The sequence below is a fragment of the Acipenser ruthenus genome, chromosome 1 (genome assembly GCF_902713425.1).
Source record: "Acipenser ruthenus chromosome 1, fAciRut3.2 maternal haplotype, whole genome shotgun sequence".
NCBI lineage: Eukaryota > Metazoa > Chordata > Actinopteri > Acipenseriformes > Acipenseridae > Acipenser > Acipenser ruthenus.
This window is the reverse complement of record NC_081189.1, coordinates 87,930,936-87,944,912: the sequence shown is the minus strand read 5'-3', so window position 1 is coordinate 87,944,912 and position 13,977 is coordinate 87,930,936. Positions and strand designations below refer to the sequence as shown.

The window sequence follows — 13,977 nt, the reverse complement described above, 5'->3', positions numbered from 1 at the left end:
TAGCGTTATCAACACAGTTCCAAGTCTGACTTTTCTGCAGATATTTTTCCACAAAAACATTCAATAAACATTTTTTTCTGATGTTCAGTGTTGGCCATAAAACAAAAATGTCATGAATCATGTTTTAATAAGGAAAAGCTGACAGTGTACCATAAATAAGTGCTGTTTTCTAGCCATGGCTGATTTCACTCATTTTAATTTAGCATGTGAGGATTTTAGTGATTTAGAGAAAAATATGGTTTCAATATGGGGCATTGTCATTACCTTATTTAACCACTTCAGTATAGTATGGAACATACTTCACATGTTTAAGCTTTAACAAATAAAACATTGCTACTGAAAATACACTTGTATAATATCCAAATGTTCATAAAGAATGAAGCAATTGACAGTTTGGAGTCAAACAGCCTTTAGAAGTGATTTTTTCAAAATCAACAACAGTACTTCTGAGGCCTCTATCATAGACTCATGTATTGCTATTTTTGCATGCATAAACATGTTGCTACAGATTCATGTCAGGAATTGGTGAAATAACACGTTATGTACAGTCTGATTAGGGTATAGTATCATGAGGTGAGTCTATGTAAAAGGTGACAACATGTGGCAACTGTATCCTTCTTATTTAGCTCAATCAGGTAATGCATGCCATATGCATGAATATACTCACCATTTTTCAAACTGATATAAAACCCCTTAGAAGCTGATGAAAGGAGCCGGTAGGAAACCTCTCCATTGAGTCCTGAATCTCTGTCAGTGGTAGACAGTGCCAGAACAAATGTATCCCTTGGAGTCAATTCAGCCAATAAGACCTATGGAGAAATCAATAAAGAAACAAAAACAGGAATCAAGTTATTGATGGTTAATTTCATTACCACAATTAAAACAAACAAACATACAACCATTGTGTTATATGACATGATTTTAAAGGTACTGTTCATCAAGACATTTTTTCATTTTAATTTTAATTCAGTGTATTTATAGTAAACATATATGGCTGCTTTCACAAAGCCTGATTAGCTCTAATGTTGGACTACCTTACCAAAGTTAACATTAGGTAGTTCAAGATTAGTGCTAATCTGGATCTGGCTAATATGGCTTAGGTCTCAAGTGACATTAGCTTGTTCCACCAAACAATTCAACACAGTGAGGCCTAGGAAAGAATAGCACTAAAATCACAAACACAATAAATCTAAAAGCAAAACAAAATACATATAAGTCTCTTGTTGGATTTTGCACACTGATACTGCCAGTTTTCCCAACCACCCACCTCAGTATTTTATACATGTAAAAACTACAATAATATAAATATATAAAAGAATAGTCCTAGAAATATTCATTAAATACAAAAAAGATGACAAAGAGGAAACATGGAGCCCTGACAGAATTATGAAGGACCACAACGCGCTGTTTACCTGGTATGACAAGGACCACAACGCGCTGTTTACCTGGTATAACAAGGACCACAACGTGCTGTTTACCTGGTATGACAAGGACCACAACGCTCTGTTTATCTGGTATGACAAGGACCACAACGCGATGTTTACCTGGTATGACAAGGACCACAACGCTCTGTTTACCTGATATGACAAGGACCACAACGCGCTGTTTATCTGGTATGACAAGGACCACAACGCGATGTTTACCTGGTATGACAAGGACCACAACGCGCTGTTTATCTGGTATGACAAGGACCACAACGCGATGTTTACCTGGTATGACAAGGACCACAACGCGCTGTTTACCTGGTATGACAAGGACCACAACGCGCTGTTTACCTGGTATGACAAGGACCACAACGCTCTGTTTACCTGGTATGACAAGGACCACAACGCGCTGTTTACCTGGTATGACAAGGACCACAACGCGATGTTTACCTGGTATGACAAGGACCACAACGCGATGTTTACCTGGTATGACAAGGACCACAACGCACTGTTTACCTGGTATGACAAGGACCACAACGCTCTGTTTACCTGATATGACAAGGACCACAACGCGCTGTTTACCTGGTATGACAAGGACCACAACGCTCTGTTTATCTGGTATGACAAGGACCACAACGCTCTGTTTACCTGGTATGACAAGGACCACAACGCACTGTTTACCTGGTATGACAAGGACCACAACGCGCTGTTTACCTGGTATGACAAGGACCACAACGCTCTGTTTACCTGATATGACAAGGACCACAACGCGCTGTTTACCTGGTATGACAAGGACCACAACGCTCTGTTTATCTGGTATGACAAGGACCACAACGCTCTGTTTACCTGTATGACAAGGACCACAACGTGCTGTTTACCTGTATGACAAGGACCACAACGCGATGTTTACCTGGTATGACAAGGACCACAACGCTCTGTTTACCTGGTATGACAAGGACCACAACGCTCTGTTTACCTGGTATGACAAGGACCACAACGCTCTGTTTACCTGGTATGACAAGGACCACAACGCGATGTTTACCTGGTATGACAAGGACCACAACGCTCTGTTTACCTGGTATGACAAGGACCACAACGCTCTGTTTACCTGGTATGACAAGGACCACAACGCTCTGTTTACCTGGTATGACAAGGACCACAACGCGATGTTTACCTGGTATAACAAGGACCACAACACGGTTTACCTGTATGACAAGGACCACAACGCACTGTTTACCTGGTACGACTCCTGGGAGAAGACAGGTGGATTGTCATTGACGTCAAGCACGTGGACCCTGAGTTCTGCTCCTGTTTCATGAATAGAATCCGAGGCTCTGATCTGTAAAACATACTGGGGGCTTTCCTCATAGTCCAGCGATTCAGTCAGTGTGATTACTCCGGTATAGCGATCAATGGCAAATTTACCACCTGGATTCCCATTGTCGGCAAAACTGTAGGACAGAGCTGGGCTCAGGTCCACGTCATTCGCTGATACTTGTGTTACAATGTAGCCAGCTGGAAGGTCTGATGAGTGACAAAAAAGAACCACATTCAGCTGTACTTAATGCATTAAAATGGAAACAAAATAACCCACACATGCACTTTTAATTCTGGAATTTTATTTTTGCATTCATAACAATAAGCGCTGCTCCAAGCTTAAGATCTGTGCCTAAACAGAGGAGCTTGTTATTGTTGGATTGCAGTCTTATAATGAATTGCAGCCTGTTATGAGACAATCTACTCTGAGCTTTAAATGACAGGGGGGACGGGCACCCATTCCCTAAGTATCCTACACTGTTTCTGTTGAACCACATATCCACTGTGCCATCTTGCACTCTTTATGTGTGTGAAATTACTTTTTTTTTGTCAAGAAACTGCAAGGAATGTCCAGGCAAAGTTTCACCAAATTCAGGCATTTAGTGGTATTAAATAAAGCCAGATGCAGAATCCTTAGGAAATGTTATGGTACAAATCTGATGGCTGGCTCACTCTCAGCAATTTCAGCAGGCTCCATCGGAGGGATCGCTGGGGCGTTGTCATTGACGTCCACAACCTGGATTCTCATTGTGGTGGTAGCAGTCAGTTGGGGGCTGCCTTTATCAGTAGCCAAAAGAATCAGCCTGCAAAGCCAGACATGTTACAAGGTGCATACATTTATTTTCTTTAAATTAACCATTCATTCTGAGAAACCATTAGCTCAGAGTTGCTGTACTTGGCAGTATACATTTGGTTTAAGTATTTGAATGTACACATTGCTAACCATTGTAAAGCCTCAAGAGGTATGGTAAAGTAAAATTTAAAAAACATGGCAAACCATGGTAAATGAATAGTATAATTATGGGAAAAGCATGGGAAAACTGCAAATTTACCACAGCAAACTTTTATAAGGGTACAGTAGGTAGGTGTGTTTATTACAATCAACCTTTTTTGAACATATAGTATGTTTTTGAACAACCATTGCATACACACAGACACTTACTTGTAAGATGAAAAAATTTCTCGATCCAGAATGGCGTTTGTGGCTACAATGCCTCGGGCTGTGTCTATAAGGAAGGCATCATTTTGGTTACCGGAGAGGATAGAATACTCTATCTGCCCGTTAAGGCCACTGTCAGCATCAGTAGCAAAAACCTGCAGATGGGGAAATAATATAGATCTGGTCATCCCAGAAGAAAGCACAAGCTTGTGACTTAGAATTTATACAACATTTACCTTCTAACTTTGATTCCAAACATTGCTACTCAACAGGACCCCTGACAGCCATAACAGTACATGTTTTGTCCATATATTATTGGTTTGTAATAGGTTGATTCTGAATCTGTTTAAAATAAGACGTTCCTTGCAAATTTTTAAATCTCTAAGACAGTATATTGTAATATGAAACATTGCATTTAGCTTTGGTCTGTCTGACCATGCAGACCAATCTCTGTATTTAGTATTTACATATATAATGTTTGTAGCCTCATATAAACAAAATACTAATTAATCATGCATTGTATTAATCAAGTATTTCATATTAAAATGCAATGAAATACTGACTCCCGAGTGGCGCATCCAGTAAAGGCGCTCCACGTGGAGTGCGGGATGTGCGCTATAGTCTGGACGTCGTGAGTTCGAGTCCAGGCTATTCCTTTGCCGACCGTGGACGGGAGCTTCCAGGGGGTGGCGCTCAATTGGCCGAATGCCGCCCGGGGGAGGGAGGGTTAGGTCGGCCAGAGTGTCCTCAGCTCACCGCGCACCAGCAACCCCTGTAGTCTGGCCAGGCGCCTGCGGGCTTGCCTGTAAGCTGCCCAAGAGCTGCATTGTTCTCCGACGCTGTAGCTCTTGGGTGGCTGCATGGTGAGTCCGCAGTGTGAAAAAAAGCAGTCGGCTGATGGCACACGCTTCAGAGGACAGCGTGTGTTCGTCTTCGCCCTCCCGAGTCAGCGCAGGGGTGGTAACGGTGAGCTGAGCCTAAAAATAATTGGCCATTCCAAATTGGGGATAAAATAATAAAAAATAATTGCCAATGACTAAATTTATTAAAAAAGAAAAAAAAAATGCAATGAAATATAAAATCTACTCTCAGTGAAATAGGAACAATAACAAAAAACTAATTATATTCTCATTAAGCTGAACAATATGTTTACAGCTAAACTTTAATTAATAGTGAATGCCGTAAGTTAACCAAAGAGTGCTATTCGTTTCGCTTTAGAAATCATTCTGGATGACTTCCTTGATTTCCAATTATAACACACATAGCTAATAACTCTACCGAATTACATATAGCAAAATTGTATGTATTTATAGCGCATAAGGTGGATTTTATATCCTCATTTTAAAATAATGAGTGCTGAAGTATTTTATTGGGAGTTGTGGTCTTAACAGCTTAGCTTGATTGACAAAACAGATGGTCCTTTACCTGCATGATGTAAGTGTTGTAAATTTGCCCTTCCCACACCGCTGTTTTATAGTAACTTTGTTCGAATCTTGGTGGGTTGTCGTTCACATCTTGAATTGTGATTGTTATTCTGCAGTGCGCAGTCTTCCAGGTATTTTCAGCCAGGACCACAAGATGAATCTTATCCTGCATCTCGAAATCCAGGCTTTTGTGATCCTTTATAGAAATATCACCTGTGTATGAAATGCAAAACTATTAATATAATAGCCAACCTGACCCGAGCCTTCCTGCTTATAATTTTGATAGCTCATTTTATAGCTCCATGTTTTCACTCCACAGCAGTAAATTTCCTGTTATTGTTTTGACAGGCAGTGTCAGGTAAAGTGTAGTGTTTACTGCATTCTATGTTTGCGTTTCAAGTTTGGAAATCAAGGGAAAAAGACCAAACACCTGCCATGACACCATCAATAGTCTTCACTATTATGACTGTTCAATGTGAAACAGTCTGCTAAGTCTTGTATACAGCTTATCAAGGCCATACAGTTGTCTACTTGATTGCATATGGAAGCACTTGCAGCTGAGAGTTCACTATCATTTCACTATGTCAGATCTCCTGTCTTGACCATTATTGTGACTGAAACTGTAAAAGAATCTACCAGCATAGGCCAATTCTGTTCAATGTCCCTGTTAAATAAGGAGAGTAAGATATTCTTCAGCATTGTGATACAAAGGTTGTCAACTGATCTATTCAAGAACCGAATGATCGACACCCACATACAGAAAGCTGGTATCCCAGGCTTTCCAGGGTGCTTGGAGTATGTCAGTGTGATCTGGCAACAGAGCCTTTTTATTACAGAATACAGTTCAGGAATTTATATCAGAAATCAGGAAACAATCCATTTACAGAAATGTATACCTGTATCACACATTTTCCAGTACGTCCAGTTTCTGTCCAGTACCATCAATCAAATTCACTTTGAATCAATTCCTTATTTAGTTGGTGGTCAGAGAATGTATGAAAAACAGTGATATCTAATTCAGTTCTAGATGTGACTGCATTTCATTTTGGAGTAAAGCAGTGTGGCAAAGTGGTTTGCAGTGCGCAGGTGTAGGGGTGACGCGGTGCTCAAGACATGGACAAACAACAAAGTACTGGTGAAATGATGGTTTTATTTGTAATCCAAAGTCTGATGACAACAGTAAACAATAATGAGAACAGACAATACATAGCATTGCTTATTGCTTCGTTTAATCCACGGGTTCAGTCCTGAAATAATAGTACCGGTATTTAAACATCCACAAATAACACAAACATGATCACAAGTCCACAGTGAGTTCTGTAGTGCTCGTGGTGTAAATACAATTAATCGTGACACAAGTGCAGTGTTGTCCGGCTTTTGTGCTGGCCTTTAGCGACAGCTCCGGATCGTGTTAGCCGTCTAAGTAAAGAAAATCACAGAAAAACACCAATATGCCACATCTGTCAAGAGAGCAGCGCCTTCGTGCAATCAGCATGTTGGAGGCTGGACTAGGGCAGCGTGCTGTGGCTCACTTTCTTGGGTGCTCACAGCCAGCAATTTCAAACCTGGTGAGACGGTATAACCAGACACACTCTGTCAATGACAGGTCACAAACTGGGAGACGTGTGGCTTCTAGGGCTCGGAGACCACTGAACAAGCAGATGCTCATCCAGGCACTACAAGAGGAATGGGCCAGGATTCCACAAGACAGCATCCGAAACCTGGTGCAAAGCATGCGTCGCAGATGTACTGCTTGTATTGCTGCCAACAGTGGCCACACACTCTACTAGCCTGTGACTTTCACAGTATCCCATCCCCACATAACTTTAGTCAATTGTAATCAGCACAATTAAAAGTCACTGCACCTGCTCTAAAACAGAGTTTCTCATTTTTTGATCACATTTAGTGAATTTTATCCAAATATAAGTGGTAAGATTCTTTTGATGCTCAAATATAAGTGATAAGTTTATTTTGATGCTCAGTATATTTTGTAAACTTGCTGTAATGTGTTAGACAGAAAGTTAGTTCCATAATCAGTCAAGATTTCCTTGGGGACCCCTACTCTAGCCATAATCTGCACTAGTTCTTTAGCTATTGCAGCTGCACTAGTGGACCTCAATGGAACAGCTTCCGGGTATTGCATTGCATAATCTACCACTACTAATATATGCATATACCTGGAATCAGAAGGTAGCAAAAGGCCCACTATGTCCATTGCAATGCATTAAAAGGGGGTGGAAATAATTGGCAGTGGGACCAAAGGGGCAGGGCGCATTTGACCCGGTGCTACTCGCTGGCAGTCTGGGCATGTGGCTACATATTCCGTCCCTTCCTTATGAAGCCCTACCCAATAAAATCGAGCCAATATACATTCCCTTGTTTTATCAGCTCCAAGGTGCCCCGCAAAAGGGATATCATGCGCCAGCCTCACGTCCTCAAGCCGTCAAGACAGGGGAACCATCAATTATGTTACAGGCTGTCCTGTGCCCGTGGCACGGTTTTACCCTATACAATAATTGCCCCTTAATAATGAAGTGCGGAAATACTAGCCCCCCAGTGCCTTCAACATCCTTACCTCCAATAGACTGGGCCTGTCTCCAAGTGTGCAGTAGTGAGGGGTTGTTGCTTTGGCCCCACACTATATCTGCGCTTGAGTGCCACATGTCCGGTATATTGAGAGGGGCTGGAGTAGCCTCTGCCCTGGATGGCCCAGTAACCTCGTTCCGACTCCCTTTGACTGACATTTGTTACTCTCAGAGCATTCTCCCACCAGACCCCAGCCTCGTCTCATTAATGCTCCCTCCCATTTTTCGATCCGTCTCTCTTTGTTAGTTTTTCTTGGACAAAAAAGGGGGAAAACATTTCAGCTTGAAAGGGAAAAACATCACCAATCATTTCCCTTTTTTGCTTTTCTGCCAAGTTTACGTGTACGGTCGAGACTGCCATTAATTTGACCAATTCTTTGTAGTTTGGCCAATCTCGGCCCAGAATTACTGGGTGTGGTAGCCTTTCTGTCACCCCAACTACTAGGTGACGTTTTATCGGTCCTACCGATATAATAATTTTATGGTGGGGTATGTCGCCGTGTCTCCATGGATACATGGGCATGACCTGGCCTGGTGTTCCAGTTGCTGGCATCTAAAATAGATCAGGACAGAGGGAGCAGAGGTTAAATATCTGTCCTGTTGCTGGTGTGGCAACGGGGCAGGGGCAGGAAATCTACCCCAGCTGGGGGCCAACCTTTGCCTCCATGGTAGGGAGGTAGGGTTGCCCATTGGGGTCGGTGGTCTCGGAGGACTCGATCCGGGTCCTGGAGGTAGTGGTACGGGGAGTGGTTGTACTGGGAGAGGAGGCGGTACTGGAGCGCCGGTGAGTAGGCCGCTCCTGGCAGAGACCAGGGAGTCTTCAAAATCCTCTGCCAGTTTCACTGCCGCTTCCAGGGTGTCGGGGTTGTGGCGCCGTATCCACACTTGTGTTTCGGTGCCGCCCATCTGTAAGGCTCGTCTTCTTGGTGAGGTTCAGCCAGTGTACCATGTGGTCACACAACTTCTGAATTGTATGAATTGTCTGGCCATCCAGTCTAGGGCACTTTGGTTCCTTTACACAGCACCCTCACAGGTCGGGACTGATGTGACAGCCATAATACATGGCTGTCACAGCAGTTATTGTGATAGCCATGTATCATCCCACCTGTGAACTTCAATATATTTTAAATACTGTAATACCCTTTATTATAGCGCCTATATCGACTAAGCAAGGATCATTCTATTTTAAAAGATTTATAGGACACCATCCCAAGGGTATCATTTGCCTTCCAAGAAACTAGAGGCTGTTTTGGCAAATATGTTTCCATAAATCTGAAAACAGAAGTGTCCAATTGGATAACAAAGGCTTATTGAACTAATTTTAAGTGAAACAATCAATACTTTTAGTAAATGATCTGAGCAGCACAACAATTTAGGTAGTTTAATTATATCTCGCAATTTTGCTAGTTTAATAATTATCTTGATAACAGAATTCAGGCTGGACACATTAAGCCATTGTGGGCTTTTTGAAAACACAAGAATAAGAATGCATGTTGGTAATTGATGCAGTATAGAAATGAAAGAGGATTATTGTAGGAATGTATAATGCAAGTGCTAGCTCACTAATTGCCGTCCCTCATGCTCCATTGGATAAAAAGACTCCTACAGTGGATTATTAGATCGTAGACCCACAATTATTTATTTTATGTACTGTATCAAGCCTGTAGAACTTACCAGTATCTGCGTTTATTGTGAATGCCTCATTTTCGTTCCCACTAAAAATGCTGTATTTTATTTTTCTTGTGTCTTTGTTACGGTCATGGGCAGTAACAGTCACAACCATGGAACCTAATGCAAAAAGATTAGCAAAACATGTTTTAATAAAAGTGTATATTTTATTTATGATCATTCTGAAGGAGTTGGATGATGACAACTGCTCTTTTTTAAAAGAATATCCAGGTGATGTTTTAATGTCTGTGAAACAGATATAACCTTAAAAACATAGTCTTGTTTCTGAAGAATGGCATCTCAAACAGCACAGCACATTTCAATGCCATTCTGTGGAGTTAATAAATTGAATATAAGAGATTTAAATGAGACATGCTCTTTCCTAGTAGACAAATGTTGATAAAAAAATAGGATGATTTTAGAGCTACACCTCCCCTATGTTACCAAGTCTGGAAGCTTATACTTCATAAACTATTCACTACCCCAAATCTATCTAAACATAACATGTGGTCTTACCAGATTTGCTATTTTCAGGAATTGCTGCTTTATAGACAGGTTCAGTGAACCAGATCCCGGTCTCCTCAACCTGTAAATGAACTATAACCAGACCGGAGGAGTACTGCACTGGGATTCCCTGATCTGCCGCAATCACATGGAGGACTTTTGTGCCAAATTCACTGGACGGAATCAAGCTCTTCAACCAGATATCTCCAGTCTGACGGTTAATGTCAAAAAGCAAATCTGGTTCTGCAAAACTGAACACCACTGCTCCATTCTGGCCAAGGTCACTGTCATCAGCTCTTACTGTTGCTATGGTCTGGTTAAGAGCTGTTTCCATGGAAACCTGGCCGTTGACTGGGTTCTGAATAAAAACTGGGGCATTGTCATTGATGTCTTCGATGTGCACCATGACGTTGACGGTTGAACTCCGCGGCCCTTGGGTGCTACAGTCATTTGCCACTGCCCGAAACATGTATTGTGACTTGGTCTCTCTGTCCAGCTGCATGGTGGTCATTATAGTGCCAGTTGAGCTGCTTATAGTAAACATCCCAAAGGTATCATCAATGAGGGAATACATAACCTCTCCGTTAGAACCTTCGTCTTTGTCAGTTGCTGTTAGCTGGAGAACCTCAGACCCCACTGCCAAGTCTTCGCTGACTGATGTCCGGTAATGGGTTTTGCTGAACTCTGGGCTGTTGTCATTCACGTCCAAGACTGTGATTCTCAGCTCGGCAGTGGAGCTTCGCTGTGGGGTTCCCAGGTCACGGGCCTCAATAACGATGGTGTAGTTACATCTTTCTTCTCTGTCTAATGCTTTAGTTGCACTAAGTGCCCCAGTGGTAGAATTGATGACAAAATATCCACCAGCATTTTCATCTGGAAAAGAAAATACACAAATAATTGAATCAGCAGGAAGGCTATTTACAGTGAGGTCATTGCAATGCACCTTTTCATACACACTACAATGGTATATGTTTCCATTATTTTAATAAAAATATTGGTCTAAAGTATAATATGTGCCTCATTATAATGTACAACAATTTGTTGATTGACAGTAGTGGCACTATATGATATTAAAATGTTTTTAGGGTGCACGACACGATACTGATGGGTAGGACAGGACATGATTTATCCTACACTAATTTAATTATTCTTGGTACTTATTGCTGACTGTGTGTCTGTGTAAACGCAAATGCAAATACTATCCATGTTAGCTAAAAATGCAACACCAATGACATAAAAAAGACTGTTGTGGTTTCCATTCAAATATAAAAAACTAAACTTTGGCTTATTTCTACCAAAAACATCTGATTATCCAGCCATCATCTATAATTCAAAAGAGGCATTGGACAGCCCTGCATTAAAAGAACAGTTACATTATTTGAATAGTGTTGGACCAAGAAAAGCAAAGTAAATACCTACCAACCAATCCATATTCAATTATCCCATTCTCTCCGGCATCCTCGTCAGAAGCCAAGGCTGTGTAAATAATTCCTGGCTCCTGGTTTTCTGGAATCTTTATTTCAAATGTGGGGAGTATGAACTCAGGGGTGTTGTCATTGAGATCCAGGACAGTGCACAGGACGGTGGCTGTGCTGGAGAGCGCAGGGAGCCCACTGTCTCGAGCCAGAACTGGAATAGGAACAGAGCAGGGTAATTAAACCACATTCAGACCTCAGCACCAATTTTAAGTAGTTTTACATCACCAGCCATTTAGTTTTGAAATGGCTCTTCAGTCATACGTTAGGTACAGACGTCTGCAAAGGTTCTGATTAACTAAAATTGAATGATACATTTAGTTATCCAAGCCTTATATTATGAAAACTTGTCAGCTTGCTCACTCCACAGGCAGTATAAAGTAGTCCAGGTAACTCCAAACAGTTATTTTGAGCTCCCTTTAAGCTCACTCTGTCTATCTCTTTTTTTCTATACCATGAATACACATATTAAAAATACAGGAGAACCATGCTTTGAAGCAACAGGTGTTACTAAGCTATTGAACCCAAGGAGCAAAGGCCTTGTCTTGCTAGTGCCCCCCCCCCCCCCCCCCCGGGCCTTGTAGGACACCTGGTCAGTAGAAGGTATCCCTTACCAGAATTTCCTCCATGTCACTGCGGGAGCTCCAGCTGAAGATCAGAAACTTGGGGAATGGGATTTGGAGCCAGCATGCCCAATTGCATGACTCAGCTATTGATGAGCTGTGATTTCAATTACAGTTCACAAGTTCTTGCTCTATATAGGTTCCAGTCCATTAATTACTGCTCAGAGGGGTGTGATTCTTTAATTCAGAAAACTTCTGTTCTGTGTCTACCATTAAGCCACTTAACTTGAAACGTGAAAGGTTATGTTCCTTGCAGTAATGGCTTTAATTGTGGCAACACTTCTGGACATTTTTTAAGCAAAAATGTAAACTTTCTATCTAAAGACAGTCTGAGAAATGCATTAGGTATATAAACAGTGAACGTGTATTTTTACCTCGTATGCTGAAGTGGTCTTGAACTTCCCTGTCCAGCACTGCTTTGGTGGTAATCTCTCCAGTCTGAGAGTTGATTGTAAATAAGTCATGTCCAGATCCAGGCAGCAGGGTAAAGCACACGGCAGCATTCGCCTCTGAGAGATACAAACATATTGATATTGAAGTCACAAGCTTAATGTGTCCATTTTATTTTAGCCACACATTAAATGAGCACTATACAGTAATGAAAAAGTAACATGACATTTTTAACATTTTTTAAAAAATTTATATTACCTTTACAAATTTGACATTTTGCAGACCATCTCTGGTCTGACTTTCAACCAACAATACATGTTTTTCCTGATATAAAGCTTTATAGTTTTCAGGGGAGGAGGGGCAGCAGGTACATTTCACATGGAAACACAGCATGGAATATATTAAGATTTTGCCTTTTATATTAATCTCTTCTAGCCTACTCAGTTTGAGAATCATTTTTCATATAACAGCTGGAAAAAGAAAACCAAAATGAGCCCAGATGGTGTGAATTATGGATCATCATAGGATATTTTCTGAAATTCCAAATGGAAGCCTGCTTGCTGGTTTTGGCCAGTTTTAAATTACAAAATGGTGGTTGATACTAACATTGATACATAGAAAACAAATTAAGAAAAGTTCCACCAAAAGAACAATGACAATCTTTCAAATCAAGAACCAGATGAAGTACCATACTTGTATTACAAGCCATGAAAGGCCAAGAAAAAATAAATAACTGCAACAACAGACATTCATTTTAAAATATTTATACAGGAGACAGAAACCACAGATTTAAAAGCCAGTGGCCCCCTATGGATTGGTTTTAACCACTTTGAAAAGAAGTTTCACATAAACCAAAAAAGCTTATTTTACATTTTTTTTTTATAAAAATTTTATGAAGACCACCATTTCATGTACATTTCTAATACAAAACAGTTGTTGAATCAGACCAGTATGAACAAGACAGAACTCTTTTCTATTACCACACTATACTGTACTGTATACCAGGGGTCTCTAACCCTGGTCCTGGAGAGCCCTAATCATGCAGGTTTTCTAGGTGTCTTCACCAATGGCTAAAGATCTGCAACACCTGTTAATCTTGACAAATTAAGCCAGTAATTGGTTCAATTAAGTAACTGAGAGCTCGGCTGAAACAAAAACTAGAAGCTCCTGTAGCTCTCCAGGACCAGGGCTGGAGACCCCTGCTGTATACTGTAAAATCGCTCTTTCCTGTTACCTGAACTAATATAAGCATCACTTGATTTTGTTTTTGTTCAGTCCCACTGGTGAACAACTAAAGAGTGTGTAGCTTTAAATTACATTATTTTGATTTGATGTTGTGTTTCTTCATTTGTTGTAAGTCTGAGGTACCTTGAGAGTTCAGGAGCTGATCTTTAGTTCTAGTGGCCTG

At 41.1% G+C, this 13,977-nt stretch overlaps 1 protein-coding gene across 4 annotated transcripts in view; it reads right to left on the bottom strand.

Annotated features, from left to right (window-relative positions):
* dchs2 (dachsous cadherin-related 2) overlaps positions 1–13,977 on the bottom strand; it is a 57,288-nt gene that overhangs the window by 7,578 nt on the left and 35,733 nt on the right. Inside the window, exons 11-19 of one of the 4 annotated variants that reach the window (XM_059031604.1) lie at positions 12,554–12,688; positions 11,501–11,710; positions 10,094–10,954; positions 9,584–9,697; positions 5,326–5,537; positions 3,904–4,055; positions 3,414–3,544; positions 2,662–2,948; positions 668–809 (exon numbers count right to left, since the gene is read on the bottom strand). In XM_059031604.1, coding sequence (XP_058887587.1) covers positions 668–809; positions 2,662–2,948; positions 3,414–3,544; positions 3,904–4,055; positions 5,326–5,537; positions 9,584–9,697; positions 10,094–10,954; positions 11,501–11,710; positions 12,554–12,688 — 2,244 coding nt within the window. Of the gene's footprint in view, positions 1–667; positions 810–2,661; positions 2,949–3,413; positions 3,545–3,903; positions 4,056–5,325; positions 5,538–6,454; positions 9,022–9,583; positions 9,698–10,093; positions 10,955–11,500; positions 11,711–12,553; positions 12,689–13,977 lie in introns of those variants that run through there. The other 3 variants (XR_009329654.1, XM_059031608.1, XM_059031606.1) reach the window with 3 other exon arrangements.